At 38.6% G+C, this 22,133-nt stretch overlaps 3 protein-coding genes across 12 annotated transcripts in view; 1 reads left to right on the top strand and 2 right to left on the bottom strand.

Moving 5' to 3' along the window:
- LOC105832359 (protein trachealess) overlaps positions 1-8,504 on the top strand; it is a 76,494-nt gene extending 67,990 nt beyond the window's left edge. For 5 of the 7 annotated variants that reach the window (XM_036289292.1, XM_036289291.1, XM_012673222.3 and 2 more), the window contains 7 exons: positions 829-1,021; positions 1,310-1,431; positions 1,601-1,794; positions 2,013-2,119; positions 3,850-3,997; positions 4,079-4,203; positions 4,321-8,495. In XM_036289292.1, coding sequence (XP_036145185.1) covers positions 829-1,021; positions 1,310-1,431; positions 1,601-1,794; positions 2,013-2,119; positions 3,850-3,997; positions 4,079-4,203; positions 4,321-5,651 — 2,220 coding nt within the window. In that variant the 3' untranslated portion in view covers positions 5,652-8,495. Of the gene's footprint in view, positions 1-828; positions 1,022-1,309; positions 1,432-1,600; positions 1,795-2,012; positions 2,120-3,849; positions 3,998-4,078; positions 4,204-4,320 lie in introns of all 7 variants that reach the window. The other 2 variants (XM_036289295.1, XM_036289294.1) reach the window with 1 other exon arrangement.
- Positions 8,505-9,695: 1,191 nt separating this feature from the next.
- Positions 9,696-20,786, bottom strand: LOC105832358 (neurexin-4). 4 transcript variants are annotated; one of them, XM_012673219.3, is made up of 11 exons: positions 20,349-20,786; positions 19,024-19,119; positions 16,780-16,976; positions 14,482-14,623; positions 14,031-14,401; positions 13,612-13,950; positions 13,051-13,525; positions 12,517-12,846; positions 12,137-12,442; positions 11,394-12,020; positions 9,696-11,303 (listed from the first exon to the last, which is right to left on the bottom strand). In XM_012673219.3, exons 1-11 carry the CDS (start codon positions 20,413-20,415, stop codon positions 10,450-10,452), a joined length of 3,804 nt encoding a protein of 1,267 aa, XP_012528673.1. In that variant the 5' UTR covers positions 20,416-20,786; the 3' UTR covers positions 9,696-10,449. The 4 variants fall into 4 exon arrangements, with proteins under 4 accessions (XP_012528673.1, XP_012528672.1, XP_012528674.1 ...); XM_012673218.3 differs by lacking the exon at positions 16,780-16,976 and adding an exon at positions 15,979-16,175 and having other exon boundaries at positions 20,349-20,783; XM_012673220.3 differs by lacking the exons at positions 19,024-19,119; positions 20,349-20,786 and adding an exon at positions 15,979-16,175 and having other exon boundaries at positions 16,780-16,912.
- On the bottom strand, positions 17,379-19,119 carry LOC114255703 (L-aminoadipate-semialdehyde dehydrogenase-phosphopantetheinyl transferase). Its single transcript, XM_028195047.2, has 2 exons — positions 19,024-19,119; positions 17,379-18,539 (listed from the first exon to the last, which is right to left on the bottom strand). Exon 2 carries the CDS (start codon positions 18,380-18,382, stop codon positions 17,522-17,524), a length of 861 nt encoding a protein of 286 aa, XP_028050848.1. The 5' UTR covers positions 18,383-18,539; positions 19,024-19,119; the 3' UTR covers positions 17,379-17,521.
- Positions 20,787-22,133: the final 1,347 nt, after the last annotated feature.

Genomic DNA, 22,133 nt, shown 5'->3' with positions numbered 1-22,133 from the left:
GGAGGAGGAGGAGGAGAAGGAGAAGAGGAGGAAAAGAGGGAAAGGGAGTTGACGGAAGAGAAGGAGGTTGAAACGTTGAAGTTGTAGCGATGGTGGTAGCGGCGGCGGTGGTGGCGGTGGTGGCGGCGGCGACGGCGGTGGTGGTGGCGATGGTTGCAGAGGTAGCGAAAGAGGAGAAGAAGGAAAAGTTGATAGCGTTGTAGAAGAATAAGGAGGAGAGGTCAAGGGAGGAAAAGAGGAGAAGGTTGTACGAGTTGGCGGCCATACTGGCTGGCACGACGGCGAGCATGACATAGAACGGGGGGGCGGAGGGAGGCGAGGGGGAGGAAAGGGAGGATGGGATGGGTGGATGGCGGCGGGCGGAGGTGGTCGCATGCGGCTCACGTAGCCTCTGCACGGCGGCGTGTTCGCCATTCCTAATGCCGCGAGCGAGAAGGTGGACGGGGAAAGAGAGTAGAGAGAAGAGCGGCGCCAGGGGGGTAAAGCGGGGAGGAGGAGGAGGAGGAGGAGGAGGAGGGTACGGGAGGTGACCGGTGTAGCTCTAGCCTCTCGGTTCTCTCTCTGCGAAGCTCGTGGAGCAATCAATAGGGTGTTTCGGGGATTCGGAAAACCGACGGGAAAGCCGACGTTGGCACAAACATGGCCGCGGCGCACCGTTTACCTCCCCCGACTTCGTCGAGATCGTACCCTTGCGTACCCCTTGCGTACCCCTGCGTTATCCCTGCGTGCCTCGTGCCGAAATCGACCCGTGGTAGTCGATAGGCACAGGTCGAAGCAAGATAGATCATCCCGCGATGTAGAAGAGAAGACCGTTGTTTTTAATTCCAGGTAGAGATGACGGGATCGAGCGTTTTCGACTACGTCCATCAACAAGATCACGCCGAGGTCGCCGAGCAGCTCGGTCTGGGACTCGCGTCGTCGACGAGCACCTCAGCCCCACACTCGTCGAATTCCGGTTTAGCGTCGCCGAGCAGCGGCGCGTCGGAGGAGCACGGTTCGTCTTCCACTGCGAATCCCGACGGTAAATCTCCTTACGTTATATCGCGTTGCGCATTGGCCCTTGAACTGCGAAGATTGAACGCGATCTTTTTTTTTTTTTTATTCTTCTTTATAGCAAAAGAATATTGTTTTATATGTTGATTTTTATGGTGGACCTGACTTCCACTTAAGAGAGACATAATAATACGAAAAGATTCGACGAAATTAGAATAATCGCGATAGTTACTGTCGAGCAGCGAAAGGGCTTAAAGAATGCATATCTGAGCGTACCTCGGGGACTCAATTCCTTCTTGTACCTATCTACTCTCAGTGTCTTCGGTAATGTCGCTGTCGGCGACCGGACTCTACAAAGGGTACGACCGGGCGTTTTGCGTTAGGATGAAATCCACTCTAACGAAGAGGGGGTGTCACTTCAAGTCATCAGGTTATCGGGTAAGCAAAATTGCACTTGGTAATTCCAAGAAAATCTCCATTTGCCCATCTTCCCGTAACTTTAATTAACTTTAACAAACTATTTTAACGCGCAACAGCTTTAAAACGGTGTAAGATAATTATATAATATTTTCTATAATGTATTTTTTACACGCACGCGTATACATAGGTCGTCCTGTTGCTGTGTCGTTTGAGGCCGCAGTTTATATTCAGCCACGCGAGAAAGTCCGCGCCGCCTTTGATGGGTATGATCGGGCTAGCCATTGCACTTCCGCCGCCCAGCGTGCACGAAATTCGTCTCGAGACCGATATGTTTGTCACACGAATCAGTTTCGACTTTCGGATAGCGCATTGCGAGCCAAAGTGAGTACCACTTGTATCGAGTCAAGTTTGTAGCGTCATTGAAGAATAACGCAAGAGAATATTCAATAATTTTTATTTCAAGACAAAGCAAATTCTTTATATTAATACACTAATGCTTTTGTAATAAATTGTAAATTTTATTCTATACTTCTTTGCGTAATTTTCTTTCTATAAACGGCCGCTTTGTAAAGGAGATATTTGTAATTTGTGCTCCTTAGGGTTTCCGAACTGTTGGATTACACCGCCGATGAATTGACGGGGAAGAATCTCTACACGTTGTGCCACGGCGAGGACGCAAATCGTCTCCGGAAGTCTCACATAGATCGTGAGTATGACTGGTCATGAATTACGTTCGCCACACGTATTCGATTATAGTCAAGTCGAGTGAGTACCGTTTGCACGATCGCGCACAAAGTCACACGCGAGAGGGGTTCTCGCTCGCTCTCCCTAATGTTTTCTGTGTAATGTTCGAAGGAATGTACACGTGTAAATCCCGAGTAATTTGCCGTAAACAATAGTTGCGTCGCACGAATTTTTGCGAGTCTCCATTACCGTCGCCGTGACCGTAATCCGTTGCTTTCCCCACGCCATAGTAACGATCATGGGAGATTATTTTGTCAGTACTCTCAACACATACGACGATGTGCTTCTCTGTAGCAGTATTTCGTTTGTCGATTATTCTAAAACGGAAGGTAATATGCTCGAAAAAGAACGGAGCTCACGAAATAGGGGACAACACTATATGTAAAAGACGGATGAGAAAAAGAAAGAATAGCTATGAGGAAGAAAATGAGTTACAGAATTTGCAAAAAATAGCAGAAAAGAGATTCACAAAAAAAGATCGAGAAAATATTAAGTACTTTCGAACTCTCTTTTTCTCTCTCCCTCCCTCTTTTTCTAAATTTGTTAAGCAAACAATTGCGAAAGATAATTTTGGTTAACGTACGTGACAGTGTCAACTGCTAATTTATTTAAACAAATTTGCAAATTAACAGTTTTTTAATGCCATAAGAAAACAACGAAAATCTTTTTATTAGTGTAAACTGAATGTATTTCTACTTCCTTGTTTTCGCTACAGTCTGTACTCGAGAAACAATTAACGAAAACAGAGCCGTTACGTTATTCATATAAATTACATACGTTCCCAGCAAACAATAGCCGATAGATCTGCCACGCAGAATTTCTTGCTCCTACTGTTCTAGGCAAATACTTTGGTGAAAGAGCGCGATGGGTGTCAAAGCTGTCCGGGAAGAGAGAAAAGCACGAAAATAATAATACGTTGGTCTTTTCGACTGCGCGCGACCGCTTGCAGATTTAGTAAGTACGTATCTGTTTGTATTTGAACGTTTCACATGAGATTACTAGCCACATAGGCGTTGGGGATAACGTTTCTCATTGATGATTATTCGATCGCGGCAGATAACTATCCACAATTGTATCTATAAATATGTAACTATCGCGCTACTTCTCTGTAAAACGAACGAATATCGCTCTTTCGTTAATTGAGTGTTTTCGAGAATAGGTAATACACAGATTTCTAAGATTAATATATTTATACATGTATAAAGATTTGATTTCTCATAAAAAATGTACGTCGACGCGATGCAATGTGTTTTCGTCGAAACAGCAACAAACTAATCTTCGATACAAACGAGCATATTGTCAAAGACAATTACACGGAAAATTGTCAATGATGTCCCAACCGGTTAGCAAAAGATTTAGAAAATCTTTTCAAACGAACGAATTATCTTTTGCGAAACAAACTACAAACCCCTACTTCTAAGAGCATTGTACAGAGATAATCGAACATTTACACTTTGAAAACAATCAATATTCGCATGTAATCAAGATTCGCATTCTCTAAACATACGTAGGGAATGCCTATCTTCGTAATTATCGTACAAACGGTAACTTCGACGCTAATTGAACAGTATTTTCGAAAAAAATGTGATGTGCTTAGAAAAAAAGACAATTTAGTTAAAAATTTAGTTTTCACGGCAATAAATCAATAAATCAAGGTTCTCAAAAAATGCTTAGCTGCGATTCTGATTTTAGTAATCCATAAAGGCCAAGTTCTGACGCATTACTATCGGCTGATGAACAAAAGTGGCGGATACACGTGGGTACAGACGTGCGCTACCGTCGTATGCAATTCGAAAAATGCCGAGGAGCAAAATATCATTTGTGTCAATTACGTCATAAGGTGAGTCGTCAAGTAAGTGAGTAACGAACGACGGTCTCACTTTTCTATCAAACCTTATTATGTTTAATCATCTTTTTTCAGCGGCCGAGAATATGAAAATTTAATTATGGACTGCTGTCAGTTAGAGGACGGTGTCACCGGCGTCAAGAGGGAAGATACGGCGGGAAATGATCCGGAGAACGGATCGCCGGACGCTGACCGAGGAGGTACAAAACGTTCTTTGATTTAGTGAAAAATATCAGTTTCCCTGGTCCGTCGAATTTGGAAAATCTTCTCATCTTCCTCCATCTTGAGGCAATATTTGTTGCGACTTTTGATTTCAGAGGGTCGTAGTCGAGGCGGCCCTACAAATCAGCATCAGGAGCAATCGCATCGGTCGCCACCCGAGGAGCGCGAAGAGAATCACGCGTCGGAAAGTGAAAAGCGAGGTAGCCGGCATCATGACAATATAGCCCAGTTGCAACAAGAGTCACAGACGGCGGTCGGGAATCTCGACACGCTCGTGGTAAGACTACGAGGGCACAAGCGGAAGATCCATGACGAAGACAGCAGTTCCAACGAAGAGGAGGACGAGGAGGAGACCGCGGTGAAAGAATCGAACGGCGAAAGAAGCCGTGCGCTCAGTCCCAGCGCAACGTCCACGCACTCGATCTCGGCCACCGAACAAACGCTCTGTTCGACCAGTCCGAAGTCGCGTCGCGCTGAGGGCGGCAGGATGGACAGTACCGAAAACACGGGAACCTCGGTGAAGGATTTGGAACAGGCTATGTCGAAGCATTTGCCAGGGAGCTCGTTAAACAAGTCGAACTCGCCGGCGACGCTTCACCAGCCGACGGATTTCAGTACGGATGCGTTGTTAAAGCAGCAGCAGCAGCGGAGCACGATACAGTGGATCGGCGCGCATCATCACTTGGGTCATCTGAGTCCGCAGCAATCCGCCGCCGCTCCTTTACCCGCCTCGGCGCTTCTTAGGCAACTTTACGCCGCCAATCGGGAGAGCGTGATACGCGCCAATGTGCATGGGATCACTTCGAGCGGTGGTACACGCGCTCCCGCGTCGACCGGTATCTATTATCCGGGCGAAACTGCTCCTAACGGACCTCTGCCGACACCGCCCGGCTCGGAAGGTTCTAGTACATACGGTGAGCATCAATTTGTGCTCGCTGCTCACAATCAAAAAGTATCGAACGGCACCAGCTGCGCCGATGCTTTCACCAGTCTAGTTTCGTCGTACACGTCCGCTACCGCGGCCGGGTATTCGGTAGACTATCATTCAGCGATGACGCCGCCATCGTCGGTCTCGCCGCGAGACAAGCAACAGCAACAACAGCAGCAGCAGCAACAACAGCAGCAACAACAACAGCAGCAACAATTGCATCCTGTTAACGTGATAAGCAGCTACGAAGGCTCATCGGCGTACACGGACCCTGTTCTCCGTCATCAATACGAACCGGCCCAGCCGTTACCCTTGAAACCCCAAGTGTACTCGGCCACTGTCCATCCGAGTGCCTTAGACGCCGCAGCGGCATATGCTTCGGCAGGTCTGACGGAACAATCACAGTTCTATCATCATCCGGCCAGTAGCGGCGGCTTTCACATCTACCACCCGAGCAACAAGTCTACGGCGAACGGTTGGTACACCTCAGCCTCCTAGTGGCCCCACCCGTAGGGGTCCTACCCGTGTACGCGGAACACGTGTACTTAAGCGACTGTAATTAAACCCAAAGCCCTCTCCCTCATGCATATCAGTGATACGCTATCTCATCGCTATCTTTGGCGATCGTTGAGCGATCCTCGTTGTCGTTGGGATCGGCGGGAAAACTCCACCTCGCTGCTCCTTCCTGTCGAGTCGTCGAAACTCGGCGCTGTAACAATCGCTCTCTTCTTATTCATTATGTAGAACGATTTATTGTAATATAATGAATAAATTATTATATATATGTTGACTTTCCGGAGGTTTCTGCATAAGTATGGAGCCAACTGAAAAACTCATGCGTATTCACCGTGCGTGTTCCAAGTGATTTAACGCGACGCTCAAAGAGATCGTAATATATCTAAGGAATCGCGTTTCATTACATATATCTGATATACAGGACGATTTTTAATAATATAGTCGAAATAATGTTTCATAAGTCACAGAAACAAGAAATGTGTTGTACGAATATGGATCATTCAAGTCTTTTTCTGTTTATTAATAAATTTATGGAAATACATTCCAATTTTAAATATTTTTGTTTAATTTATTATAATTCGTGGAAACGTTTGAACAATCTATATTCATATAACATTTATTCTTGTTTTGGGCTTTATATTCATGCTGAAGTATGATGAAACGAGACTGGTGACAGACATATAATTAAGAATTATCCTGTATATATGTATGTATATCACAATTATTTTCACTTTTAATTTCATTTTAGAATATAAATACGTCTGTATTTATATAAATCTATTTCTGCAAAACAATTGAAGAGGTGATTAAACGATAGTTGGAATACATTTTTCATCCTTGAAAAGTTGACAAAATTATTAAAAGAAATGCAATAACTGAATTATATTCAACTCGTGTTACTTTTTGTTAAAATATGTTCTCTTAATAACTTTGACAATTTTTTGCGATCGAAAGATGCACATTCCAACTTTTGCCAAGTCTCTCATCCCGATCAATTTAGAAAAAGAGGTAAATTTACAGAAGAACAATATTTTAAAGCGGACAAAGAAACAACTTCCGTGGAGCTGTCTTCGCATTGTGTTGAATATTATTAATCAATGATTACCATGTTAGCAGTAATTTACTCCAGTATTAGTACTTGGAGTATTTTGTACTATATAATACTTCGTTGTGCGTTAATTTTTATAAAGCGAATGTGCAATTTCCCCCCCCCCTCTCTCTCTCTCTCTCTCTCTCTCTCTCTCTCTCTCTCTCTCTCTCTCTCTCTCTCTCTCTCTCTGTTTCTGATATACTATAACATTTGATTTAATGAAAGAAAAGTGCTGATAAAATTTATCTCGATATTGTACGTGTTTGAAAAATAGCACAACATACTTAAGAGAAGCCGCTATCTCTATTAATTCGCTCTGAATGACGTTTGTTTTAGTCAATTAAACGCTGAATTTGTTATCCGCGAAACGCGCTATATACGATCGGTTTGTCCCAAAGAGTTTGTTGTTACAAGCTTCTTGTTTTAGATTTTTGATTTACGATCGAGAAAGTAGTGAGACTTCTCAATAGAAAGTAATGACAATTGATCTACATTCGATATGTCAATTGTTATCCAACCGCGTTTCCGACATTTCGATCGTGATTTACAAAAATAATAAATGGATTACGAGACTGGCGGAAGAATGGAACGCGACATTTATACAATCGTGGGAAAACAAAGAGCAATCCGGAGGAAAAAAAGACACGAGTGATATTAAAAAGACACTTTTATTAAATACGCACTGAGATTCTTTACTTATTAAGGACAAGAGACGTTTGTATATGTATATTTATAGACTGCTATAGCGATTTTACCTTCTAAATTTAGGATAGATAAAAATGTAGATATTGAGAACAGATACGTATCGCGCATGCGAGAAGTCAACATTGCTGTGGAGGTAGCGAATTCTTTTACGAAAGTTATTGTATTTTAATGTTTAAATATTTCGACCAGTTGTTTTTGACAAGTACACATGTAAATACAGCTTACGTGCCTAAAAGTTTATTCGCTCAGCGTTTATCCATTTCTTTCGTGCTGTGCTTGGTTTAAAAAAACTGAGGTACGTCCGCATCGTCACAAATTTCTTTCGCGTAATAATGTTAATTTACAGAAACTTTAATTACATTCCACACGCTTGGATGCAACATCCAGATCTAAGTGTAATCATAACCGTAAGTAATCATTTCATAAACAAATCGGTAAGTAATTAAATATTTGTAATATAGAAGACATTTTATATAAAATTGTTGATTATCTTAGTTTTTGAAAACTTCAACAAACTTTCTTAAACGTACATTATATACTAAAAAATGTTTCAATGAAAAACACAAAAATAGAATGCATAGATAATTTATTTGTATTTAATAAGACATTATTCATTCAGATCATTATATTGCTTTTTCCAAACTTGAGTATTATTTATATTAGCAAATTGTTCGTAAAAACCGATTATTTTTTTATACAATACGATCGTTGTACTATTTAATAGCAAGAAATAACGAATATATTATTCGTATAAAAATGACTTATGTACATTCCCATTTTGTATTACATGCTTAGTATACAATTATTATCGTTATTATTATCGTTTCTGCTATTATTGTTATCATTATAATTACTATTCTTAATGCTATATTAATATTAAATTACTACAGTGAGTTTGCAGACTTATTACGTAAACAAAATCTGTAAAATAATTACATAAACAAATGAAAATAAAATTAATCTAAAAAAAATGTTAAAAACGCACTTTGGACGGTAGACATTTCAATTAATACTGCGAATTATTAAAAAAAGAAAAAAAATGAAACATAAGTAATTTATCTGTAGTGAAGACAGCTTTGTACATGGAAAATCTACTTATGTTACACAAAACTCTTATGCTCCATCATAAGAACGTATTTAAATTGGAACAATCACTTTAATCAAAAAATGGGAAAATTGCATCTAATCAGTTAATTCTATATTTCTTGTTCGTATAAGGTAAAACGCAAAAATAAAAATCATTTATTTGCATCGTAATTGCATTTTAAGAAATTCTGTATACCGGCAGTCATATAAAGTTGCAAGAAATGCATTAAGAAACAATATGGAATGACAGTTTTGTTAAGGGTGTATCGGACATACAATCTTAGACAAAAGTGCATGAAATTTGAAATACTTAAATATCTACGCCTAACTCATTGTAAATCTAGATGTAAGAAACTTGAACGATAGTTGGAGTCTTATTTTTACTCTTACAAAGATATTTTTCACGTATTTGCGATTTTTTTTACTTACGAGTTTAAACTTTTGACAGTGAAAATGCACAATTATCTCAAGTTATATTTTATTTCTTTAAAACGGTGTAGTGAAGACAATTGAAACTTGGTAGATATTTTCATCTATTCATATACTAGATGTACAAAAAAATTCAAAACACTGTACTATTTCTTCTATATTTTTTTAGCTGTTTTATCCGTCAGGATCGTCTTTTTCCATAAGATAGAAAAGGATACCATGTAAAATCAGTGAAAATTAAAATAGTTATAACTCAGCAACCGTTTAGTGGATGCGTTTTCAATTTTTTGCAGTACATTAAGAAAACTAAAAAAACAATTTCACAAATTTTTAGCAACTTTGTACCATTTTGAACATCAGTCCGATACATCCTTAATGCTTACACAATGAAACAAAATCCGAAAAAGCTAGCCAAAACTTAAATTCTACAGTGTTAATTCCGATTTTTTAATATTTTCTTAGTCTAAATTTATAGTATGGTCCCCGTAAGGCTGTTTACTTGGAAACTTCTAGAACTGCCGACAAACTATTTCTCAAAATTCATTAGGCCTCTTTATACTGTTGTCAAACTCTTCAGAGACAACACTATTCGTACAAAAATAATCTCTAAATAAAATTAACAATTGAACTTATAATTAAAAATTTAAGTACTTAATAAAATTATTACACGAGTCCTATAATAGAATTCCAAAATTGATTTTTTGAATTTTGGCCAGTTTTTTTGGACTCTATTTCTGTGATGAGTCTATTTCTATTTCTGTGATCTCTCTAATATGAAATTATAATCCCTCTCTAAAAGAGAGATGTTATTGATATTGTTGTCGTTTTTTTCGAGATGCTAATTGGCATGTCTCGCTATCTCGTTGTCAAGTGCGTTGTGACTTGTTTCACTTCGTGTCATTTCCAGCTATCAAACTATCACTTCGTGTCATTTCGTAACTGTCATTGCAATTGAATTTTGACAGCTGTCAAATTTGTATAGATGGTTATCTATACAATTATCGTTACAATTTTTAAAAAGGTAAAAAACAAAAAGTTAAATAACGCGTGCAAAGCGCGCATCTGTAGTGTCTAGTCCCTTTTCTAAAAAGTGCATGTTATATCGATAGTCGCAAATCTCAAAGTGATTGTTATCTCTTTTCCGCGATGTTGATTGATTCTCTCGCTGCGTTTACTTCATGTTGCAAGAGTAACTGTCATTACGATTGAATTTTGACAGCTGTCGAACATATAGTTATAAATGGTTTTCTATACAATTATCGTTGTAATTTACTTTTAGGAAGTAAAAAATAAAAGTTAAATAGCGCGCGTTTGTGGTGTCTTGTGTACATAAAAAGGATAATTAAATGGAGCAAAAGAAATATCCTTTTCAAAGATACATAATATATATAAAATTTTAGATAAAATTAATGCGTAGTATTCGTTACTTTTCTCTAATGCATACATATCTAATATGATGCATTTCAGTTTTTAGATAAACCACTCTTTCTTTTTCTGGACTTGATGACCAGTGGCAGAATTTACGACCGCAGAATCCGGATCTAGAGCAATTTCAGCACCCTTGTCTTCTTGTGTCAAATATTCGCCTTTATGCCTAGACATGTATCTGCCTATAAGGATCGCCATGATCACAAGTGCGAGCAGAATAACCGCTAATACGCTTCCCAAAATAGCTGTGTCAGTCTCATTATATGCCGCTCTCACTTTTTCTTCATCTACATCAGGCGGTGGTCGCGTCTCCACGATATCTGGTGGATGCGTAATCGGCTCGACTCCGCAGAAGTCTTCGGTCAAAGGAGTACCGAGTGAGCGCACATTATCAGGTCCGTTCTCTTGGAACAGTAGCTTCAGCGGATATATGTCGTCAAATTCAACCCTCGATATACAACCAGCGAATCCTTCTGTCATGGATTCGTTTCTACCGATATACATGTACTGAATATTGTTGAATTGAGCGTCCGCGGAATTCTTTATGTTAAAATGAAACTCTCGTGGCTCATAATTGTCGACCTGCATTATCAAGGTGGCGCCTGAGTCTTTCCTGCCGATTCTAACATCGTGATACTGTCCCAAACCGAAATGCTTCAGCGGGAATATGACTTCCTGCCGTTCAAAACCAAAGTCAAATACTACGCGTAAATGTCCACTGTTTGAGACCATTATAGTCATATATTCTCCAGAGATATTCGAGAACAGCCCCAATAGGAATCCTTTCGGATTCGTTGTCGTAAAACCAACGCGTATTTTCTCAGAAATTGTGGAACGCCAACTTCCCATGAAGTCATACTTTATCATCGAACTAGGTCGCATGTTTACGCCAATTTCTGAAAATAGTAATCAAGATTAAAATAACGGTCATAGCAACTATGAATTGATTATACATTTTGCATTTGAAATATATATTTCCTATTTACCATCCGCACAAATTGGTCCCTTAAACGCGGTCCATCGACAATCGCACCAATATCCATCGTATCTTTCATGGCACGTGCCATTGTTAAGGCAAGGATTACTCTCACATCTACCGACACAACCTTCCGAAATGCCATATAATCCCCGTCGAGCATAACTTCTTAGATCTTGCAATTGACCATTGAGAAGTAACGCTCTTATACAGCCGACAAATCCGTCCCTGTAATCAGTCGCAGCACCCACCACGAGATCCGAGGTAAGATGCAACGCTCGTACCGGGCCTGGCGGTTCTCGCACTTCATTTTTCAATGCTCCATCAATGACAATTCTGGCCTCCTTGCGATTTCTTTCCACTGACACGGAATGCCATCGATCGTCAGCCAAATTGTAAGACGTTTGCACACTAACAGTAAGCGGCCCTCCACCGGCCACATACTGAAAGTGTATCTGGTTTCCAGTGTTTATGGAAACTTTAATGTAATCGGTAGGTCCTCTGCTATGAATTATCACAGCGTCTTCAATGGTAGTTTTAAACTCGAAATAAATGTCACCGCTGTGTCCAATATCAAAGGCCGGTAAATTGATGGTAGCGTCGACTATACGGAATGTGACTACGTTCTTAAACAAATCTGTAAGAGATGACTAGATATAACGTCATACATTTATTATATCGTCGAGAATTAATCAATAGTAATGAATCCGTTCATTGTATATATATTTGAATAAAAAAAAAAACTAAACTTACCATCACCCTCGCAAGTAAGTGGGCCTAACATATAACGACCCTCTTTTTCATCGAGCGGCGTACCCGTGTCGCCAAAACGTAGTTGTTTGACGGGAAGATATTCCTTCTCTGTAATATCCCCACCATCCTCTAACCATCCCTCTAAATTAGCATCGCAGTTGCACCACTTTGTAGGATCCGCGCAATTTCCGAGTATACCGCATTCACACTTTCGCGATCCGGGCAATGCGCCACCCCAATAATCCATCTTTTGATTATTCCGGCTCACCCACCACGAGTTCGGTCTAAAATAATCGCCTTGAGGAACTAAAAAAAATGCCAAAAATTCATATAAAAATACTTCAAGATACAAGACACAAGATAATATACAAGATAATTACCTGGGCTATTAAATAATCTAGAATGTTTACACGCGTAATTTATCCTTTGTCTACAGCTTGTAGATCGATTCAATAAAGCCTCTATTTGATCAAAATCAGCGTCGTAATTAACATCTTGTATAAAGCTGCCAGGCTCTTCGAAGCCATCGACGGGAGTAGACTGCTCATTACTATGACGTAAAACTGTCATTACACGGCCATCGGCGTAAAACTCGCAAGTAACAGAGAAAGGCTTCAAAGGTCCGCTTCCATCGACATCGATTTTAATTTCCGCACGCTGATTTACTGAATTCATATTCTTATATGCCTCGCACGATAAGGGATTTAACGCTAAAATTGTAATATTTATTATTAATATAGTATTAAATTCAGTAGTCGTATATTTTACTAAAACCTCGTCTACAATGGTTGCAAGCAAACACTTGCAGTCAATGAACGTCTAGTTTCTAGTTAAAGCTCGACAGTCATTGGCTGTCACAAGTCGCAACTGGCTGCTTGCGACTATTGTAGACTTAATACATGCTGAATATTTACAAGTGTGACAAACGGCGCCGGTGTATCCAGTATTGGCACAATCGCAAAAAAATTCGTCAGAATTTTGACGGCAAACACCGGAGTGTTTGCAAGGATTTGGATTGCAACGATCTACCATCTGACAAGTATCGAAGACAACCTCGTTCTTACAGCAGTACTCTTCCTCCTTCCAATCGGTCGGCAGTTTATAATTTCCATCGATACTTATCATTCTCATGCAACCAACAAAGCCATGATTGCTTCCCGCTCCGATCACCCCACCGATCAGATAAAAAGATCCAGTTATCATATCCAGGAGACGATTCGTTTTCATCGGGCGCCCGTCGACATTTAAAACGAGCGAATTTTTGGCGATTGTCAAAATTATTTGATGCCATTTTCCGTCGTTAAACTTTTCATAAAAGTTGTCCAAATTCGCAAGCGGATAGTCCTTCGTTTGTATGTCGACTTTTAGTTTACCCTCTTCTAGGTATAGCTATATTAAAAGATATGTTTAATTACATATATATTTATTAGCAATATTAAGTGCTATACTGAAAGATTAAAATAAAAATGTACAACCTTAACATAGCCCGGAGTTGTAAACTGATGATAAAGAATTATGCCTTTCTCTTCGTACGTTCGAAACGCGAGAGAGACGTTCATAGACGGTACACCTTCGTAACCTTTTAATCTGGCAAATGATCCGGGCGTTAAAAACGTGACGGGTATTATTGGAGGTTCCGGACAAGTGTAGATTGTATTAATCTTGTAATATCGCAAATTCTCATCTATGATTTCTGTTTCCTTCAGTTCATGAATTATATTCGTTGAGTTTAGATAAAAATTCTCTATACAACCGGTGAAATTCTGGTTCACCACCAAGCCATCCTGTTTGTTAGGCACACCGCCAATGTAGAGCTAAAAGAAATATTAATTCATCTAAATGCATTCACATGAATGTTCGATAGTGAAAACGCTTTACGTTTATTTAGAATCACCTCTCGATTTAAATCCAGTCGATGAAACTCTCCCTTTATTCTCCCTTTAATCAATACTCTGTCAACAGAGAATGAAATGTTTTTTCGGTTACGTGAGATTAAAACATCGTGCCACATATTGTCGTCCAGAAGACTGCCGACAGATAGACTCGTCATAATACCGGATCCGAGATCGATATTGAGCAACATTCTGTTGTCGCGCAATTGCAAGGCTATATAATCACCCTGCGTACCACGAGAATACATTAAAACGCCATCGGCATTATTTGTCTTAAATCGAAAACGTATAAAATGTCTGTCGGTCTCGACAGGTTCCCTGAGTAAATCTAGCCGTACGAGAGAGGATCCGTTAAAGGAAACGACGTCGGACACTGAAATATAAAGCGATAGGTTTATTATCTTATAAATTGAAATATACCGTCTCACAAAAGATAGACGCATTATTTTGTACCGTAATCGCATCCATAAAGTTCGACTCTCAGCGATATCCTGTCTCGCCATCGTGTTGGATTTATTCTAATCCATTGCGCGATTATTGGTACATCAAATTTGTTCAGTTTTATCCTGTCTCCGTCTGAATTACCTTTAAACATCTGTAGAAAGACAAGAAAAATAAGAATGCTTAAAGTTTTGCCGTTAATAAATTGATATTTCCTCTATTTACTACCTTAGTATCAATCAATAAAACGCCACGATAATCGTGCAGAATTTAAATAAATTGCGTACATGCTGAAAGTGAAAATATTCATAAGAACAGCTATTAGAAATAGAAAATTATTCGCAAAACACGGTTAATTTCTTAGATTTATTACTCAGAAACAGCGATCATTAGATCAGTTTGAAAGTCATATACGGATCATAAAAGTTAATTTAATTATATTATTTTGTGCGCAATCGGGCAAAATATCGCTGATATCACAAATTTTTAATGCAACGAATGTTATATCCAACCACCATTAATTGCAAAAGTGTGTACGTTAGCGTAGGCAGACTGTTAGTGACAAAAAACACTAGGCCAATATTAAAAGTGAACATATGATGATTATAAGAGCTTTAAAAATATGGTATCATTATAACAGACTTCTGGAGAAGTAAACGTTGATTCTTTCTCATGGGTTATATAAATTCCTCTTCTATGATTTTTATATGTGTGTATAACCTCCATGCGAATATATAATCTCTTTTGAAGGAAGTTTCTTTTTTGGAGTGATCGATAGTTTTATTGTCGAAATTGTCATATTCAAAGTTTGCGATATTACTCTATTGTTGAAAAGATAATTGGCGAAATAAACATTTCAAATACAAAGATAACATCTCATATGCAATCCAAATATAATATTATATGCCTCTTAAAAGATTCTCCAGATTAACATAAATGATACCATAATAATTTATTTTTAAATTTTTAAACCCCAATAGCAATTATTAATTAGAACAGAAGATTCCAAACAATATCGTTCAAAATATAAGAGAAGTTTTTACAGAAATTCATTTCGTTAATGAAATTTCTACACTATTTCTACTAATGAAAGAGAAATCATTAAAAACTTTTAATACACTTATGTACGAAGAAGTACAAAAAGAAATTACTGAAGTTAAATTAATGCGCATTTATTAAAAAATTTTGCAATATATTTTTCTAAAAAATTTTACAAATATCTAAACAAAAAACAATGCACATTATAATTTAATATTAGAACAAAAAATATATTTCAAGTATTTCTACGTGTGTGTGTGTGTGTGTGTGTGTGTGTGTGTGTGTGTGTGTGTGTGTGTGTGTGTGTGTGTGTGTGTGTGTGTGTGTGTGTGTGTGTGTGTGTGTGTGTGTGTGTGTGTGTGTGTGTGTGTGTGTGTGTGTGTGTGTGTTTACATATGTATAATGTGTAAAAGTATCACTCTGTACATACGAGAAAAAAAAATTGTAGACTCTATCCTTGAAAATTAATACCTCATCTACACCATCCTGGCTTTCATAACTGGCCCAAGCTTGACCATCGTCAGAATATTGGATAATATATTCTGTCACGTATTCATTAGTATGTGCCCGCCCTCGCGTAGCAATGCTGCGTATCTCATATCTGTCCCCCAGCTCCATAGTAAGATGTTGATTGTAACTGCTAAGTTCTGGTGACCACGCGGAATCTCCTGTAAAGCCCAGCTCCATGTCCATGTGTAAGAGGAGAAAAGTAGAAGCAAAGCATGCAAATGAATGTAGGAAATAATGAAAGGATCATAAATTTAATTAATTTCATGATAATTCAAGTGCTAGTCAACTTGCTGATTTAGTTATAAATCTGTATTTCCAAATAAGATTTATTTAGATTTTACATTCAGTTATCATATGTATTTCTATTATTTAATATATATTATTTTGCATCCCAGTGCGTATGTTTATATGTTAGATAAAACAATTTGAACAAAATAATTCAAATAATGAAAACAAAATTGGTGCAAAGCATTGTCTAAATGAAAGTTTGTGTGAAGCACATTAAGATACTTACCAGTGACAAACCTGATCGTATTATGCTCGTAATATAAAATGTTCGAATTATTCCATATACATATTTTACATTACACATATGTTACTATTTCTACAAACATGCATAAGCAAGCCTTACGTTAGCTCAGTTTTGTGCATATTTATTAATTGTATCAAGCTTCACCATTAAATTATTATTAAAAGCAAAAGTATATTTAAAAAGCCAAATAAAGATTAAACAATCGGCACACCAAGAGAGAATAAACTTACCTTTGCATTGCCATCTTCTTCCTTATAATCCACATAATCGAGTCCGTTGGTACCATAGCCAATACGATATTCCATAACATATTCGTTCTGCAACGATCGTCCCTGAGTCGCCACAGCTGTGATGTTCATCACTTGGCCCAAGTCGATTATTAAATACTGACCGAAATCAGAGCTGCTAGCCGTCCATGCGTTTCCGCCTACACCACAACATTTATGCATGCAAGCAACTCAAAGTAAACTTAGGAAAGTGCTTACGAATAATGGGACAGAACATAGCCAAATAATCAAAATTATTCCTGACAATACTTTGCTTTTATACTCAGAGTTTAATTCGTACTATTGTACCAAACATGTATATTGTAAACTCAAACCTTTTAGACTACAGTAGGATGCAAAAATACTTTCAAAGACTTCTCAGACATTACATAACAATTTTTGCGGAATAGATAAAATCATTTTTCAAAATAATATTCGTATTAACATGATAAAAAGTTTTAATCATCTTCTAGAAAAGAATAGTATTTTTTGCAATTTGTATCGTATTAATTAATATATGGGAAATTATTCTCAGTCTGTAAGGTAATTAAAAAAATGTAAAGTATTACTTAATGTTTTATTATTTTGTAATTAAACTGATATACAATGCACAATCGATCTTTTTTCTAACTTATTAAGAAATATTTTATTTCACCATGTATTGCAATATATCTTAAAATTATTAGAATATTTTAATAAAATAAAACTATGGTTGTTCATATTTTTCAAAATATTGAATTGTATACTGCGGATCTATCGGAAAGAGTTGAACTGCATGCGCCATAAGTTTATCGTAATTCAGCATTTCAAACGTAGTACTATGTAATCCTAATGCATTATCGTTTTCTTGTAACGCCACGGCAACGCAATGTCGTGAATCGAGTAAGATCTCTTCAAACAACCAATTTTGCTTGATTCCATTGATACATAAGATAGTATCGGTTGTGATCAAATCTTCGCTTAATTCCGAATTCGTCCGAAAATCTATACTTCCTAGATCAACGAAAACCCCCACGCCAAGCGCTTTAACGTAGCTCTCTTTTAACGCCCAGTGTCTATAAAACATAGACATTTGTTCCGCTTCCGATTTGCTTGAGTCTTTGATCTCTTCCCACTCGGCCGTAGAAAAATGTTTATTCATTAGACGAAAATAATCAGGGACATTTTTATTTCCGTTATAATCTAATGTCATAACATCTACACCTATTTTCACGTTCCTAGTTTCGCCCGCTAATACCGTATAAGAACCTTGATGAGAAACATTAAAGCTTATAGGGGTGGAATTATCTTTTAATATGGGTCTGTTGTGTTCGTCTCTGATGAAAGTGATCTTGTCGTACGGAAGACCCGCGTATTCATTCACGAACTTTCTCATTAATAATCTGCCCACGAGGGAAGCTCGGACATCCTTACGAAATACAAATCTCTTTAGCCTTTCCTTCTCGTCGCTTTGTATACAAGAAATCGCGTGCTCGAACTCCCGCTCGCTTGGATTCCACTTTTTCCAATTAAATGCCCAACGAATGGTTGACGACATATTAATGATTTTGACGCTAAGCATAACCATTTGAATCACTTAATTACAGTTTGCACATCCCATGCACTCTTTAGCCAGTCTGAGATCACAGTTGGTATATTTTTAAATTATGTCTCTGATTATAAAAGCAAATGCTTTTCGAAATATTTCGTTTGAGATACTCTCCAGGCTACTTGCTAGGGTCCACCTGAAGCAAATATAAACTTATTATATACTATGTTTTTGATTTTTCAATCCAAAAATGATTATAAATATTTCCACTTAAAGTGCTACACGATAAAGACAAAGATAAATGAGACGAGTCTAAAGTGATTGAGCGATGAGTCATACGGCGAGCATGTATAGGGTCACCTAATTCTCATAATTGAGCGTAACGGCGGGCAGTGTCCGCTGGTGCTAATTAAATCTCTTAACTCTTACCAGAATTTTTCATTGGAAAATGTCGCATAGTATTAGCAGAATCATTTATAACTATTAATGCAAACAAAAGCAAATATAATGCACAATAACAAGGGACAAGGTAACGATAGACTTTGTAGAAATAGAGAACAAGCAATAGACTACTGCTAGCATCAATAAAACTATATATTATGTATACAGTTGTACATAATTTATATCTAATAAGTGAAACCTGGATGTCATAATCGAATAAACAAACATTTCTTTCTCACCATTTAGCCTAGCGTTATTCGGTCCTCTTTCTGACAAGGAAGTTGTCGCTGTTAGTTGAGCTCTATCCAAAAGTGGAAAGATGCACTCGTCGTCATCTATAGCATATTATCGTAATATATTGTTAATACATTTGTTAAATTATGCCTCTTATAAAAATGCAGCTAAAATACTCTTTTGACAAAACATACATAATATGAAAGTAAAATTCTGTGGAATTCACTAAGTGCTCAATAAACAGCATTATTTTAAAATTATTTTATTGTAGTTATTAAGTTTGAATAATTAAAATAAAATATATAAAATATTACATTCAAAGATTGTTTTTTTTTTTCGACAAATTTTATATATATAAAAAATATATATAAAATTTTATATATATAAAGAAATAAATTGGCATAACAAAGCAATCCAGTAAGTAAAATGTATGTTTGCTAAAAGAGATTCAAGCAAAATATTATAGGAAATTGGTAATCAAATCCATCTGCATTAAACTTGTGCTTTGCCAATAAAAACCTATGAATATAATGTTAACAGCAAATTGCCAGCAAAAATGAAGCAATCTGTCAATAAAATAAACGTTTATCTAGTCAGTCTCTGTAATCAACCCATCAATCATCTGCTAGGAAATTCTATCATATTTCTGCTAACAGTCTGCCAGCAAAATTTATAGCAGACACTTTGTGAAATCAACATAGGCTACGTTCCGATATTCACTGTCAGTACTGAAATTTTACAGTGTATGTGATGTAAACTATAGATTTTCAATACTGGTAGTGAATATCAGAACGCAGCCATAGTTTCGATTTAACTTAATCTGGAAACAAAATCAAGGAAGAAGCTTTAAACTAATAGCTACACATATGTAACATGTGCTACTTTTTAAAATAACGTTAATGATAGGATTGTCAGATGCGAAATGTGTATAAACTCCATTTTGAACAATTTGTAATTCGTATCAGATTTTAAATATAGATCTGTCAGGTTTCTATCAACAATCTTTCACGTCGTATTTTCTTCATGCACATGTGCGCTCGACGCACATATATATCTCATTAGGCGTATGTGACTCCGCTACTTCGGCGGTCTTGTATTACACCGAGCTGCAGATAGGGCACACACACACCTGCATTACAAGCGAAACGAATTACAGATTAAGCCCAAAGTGGATTTGACATTCCGGCGCGTACATGACGCATGCAGGCTGCATGACGTGAGTACCCGCGCCGCGCGCCATGTTATCCCTGAGATGGGCTGGGTCGTGTCAGGAAGTTACAAGTCGTGCCACCGTAATCAAGTTAACGCAATCGCGCACGGTTATACTTACAGGCGTACGCGAGCGAGCTCGCCGTAGCGACGGCGAATGCGTACACGAGGCACCCGAGAGCGGTCATCGTACCATCGCCTTGCGCTTGGAAAAACGTCCTCTCGTCCCACCAGCCCTATATGCGACAGACGCGCTCGAGAAAAACCAAGATCCGCACTGATCTCTTCATGCGACGGTGCAACTCCGCGCTCCGAGATAGAACACTCCTACAACGCGATCAGTGGCCCGCTGCGCCAAATGCGCCAATGCACAATTGCACACCAACAAACGCGAATCAACAACGGTGACGTGACGCGGGACGCGGGGACAAATGCCGCTGAATATAGCTGAATGCCGCGCCTCGTGCCGCCGCGACTGCCGCGACCGTTTCCGATGTATCGAATTAGTCATTCGACGGATTCGACCGACCGCGCAGACATGCCGGACGACATCGCGCGACACCTATCTCGTCGACTTGTTACCACCAAAGTGATTACCACCTGAGACCGGCCACGAACAACACAAAATATGAGACACGAAACGATGTATAATCAATATGTAATACTCATATATTGACCTTGTTTACACCGATATATCGTTTGATACGCGTATCAAATAGTAAATAATTAGTGAATGTGTTTAATCATTGGCTGATCAACTTAAATCCACTACTTGATACGCGTATCAAACAATCGGTGTAAACAAGGCCATTGCTAATCGGGATCGGAACCGTGATGCGATTCAAACCGGGCACGCTCACGCACACATCGCACTCCCCCTATCTGTGAGGCACGCGCGCTCGGCTGCGATCGGCGTGAGCCGTCGCGCACTCGGCTACGTTCGCGGCTGACTTCGTCCCTTTCTCCTCTGCCTCTTTCCCCATTTAACGTTCTGAGGTTCTGACTCCGAGGCGGTTGCCGGCGTCTTATACCCACTCTAAATAAATCATTTATTAACCACTAGATGGACAGTTACGATACTTTTGAAATACACTTTAATATATTTCTCACAAGTACTGTTCGTTTATTCTTTACTATATATATAGGTATCAAGAGTTTTGAACTTGTACTGATGGTATATATTAGTACATATAAACATGAGAGCATAAATGGGGGTGATAGAGCCCTTCGGGGCTTCTCACTCTTCCTTTCAGAGAATAAAGGTCGCTCTCCATTTTTTTTTTATATCAAACATTTATAAAATTAGTTTTTCAGAAGAGATATAAAAATTAAGTAAATATAAATTATTTTATAATTATACCAATCAAACGCGATTATTTTCTTATGATGAAATTACTGTATAAAATAAAACAGCACTTTTAAAAAACTTATTGAATTGAATTTCAAAAGAAAAACCTAAAGACTATATATCCAGTGGCAAATAACTGATTATGATTACTATATATAAGTTATATGTCTCACGGATAGAGGGAGTGCGATTTGTGCGTGAGCGTGCCCGGGCTTGAAATCGCATCACAGCTCGGAGTCAGAACCTCAGAACGTTAAATGGGGAAAGAGGCAGAGGAGAAAGGGACGAAGTCAGCCGCGAACGTAGCCGAGTGCGCGACGGCTCACGCCGATCGCAGCCGAGCGCGCGTGCCTCACAGATAGGGGGAGTGCGATGTGTGCGTGAGCGTGCCCGGGCTTGAAATCGCAGGCTCGGAAGAAGGTAATGAAAACATTATGGTGCGACTTGATGTACCTTAACAGTTTTGCGCACGCGCAAAAGTCGCTCTCGCTACCGCGCGCGCCCCGCGCGTGCCTACTAACCATGTGCCACGCTTGCGCACAACGACGCAGGTACATG

Source organism: Monomorium pharaonis, chromosome 7, assembly GCF_013373865.1.
Source record: "Monomorium pharaonis isolate MP-MQ-018 chromosome 7, ASM1337386v2, whole genome shotgun sequence".
NCBI classification, from domain to species: domain Eukaryota; kingdom Metazoa; phylum Arthropoda; class Insecta; order Hymenoptera; family Formicidae; genus Monomorium; species Monomorium pharaonis.
Note: the sequence above shows the minus strand (reverse complement) of the source record. Positions and strands in the feature narration are given on the sequence as shown.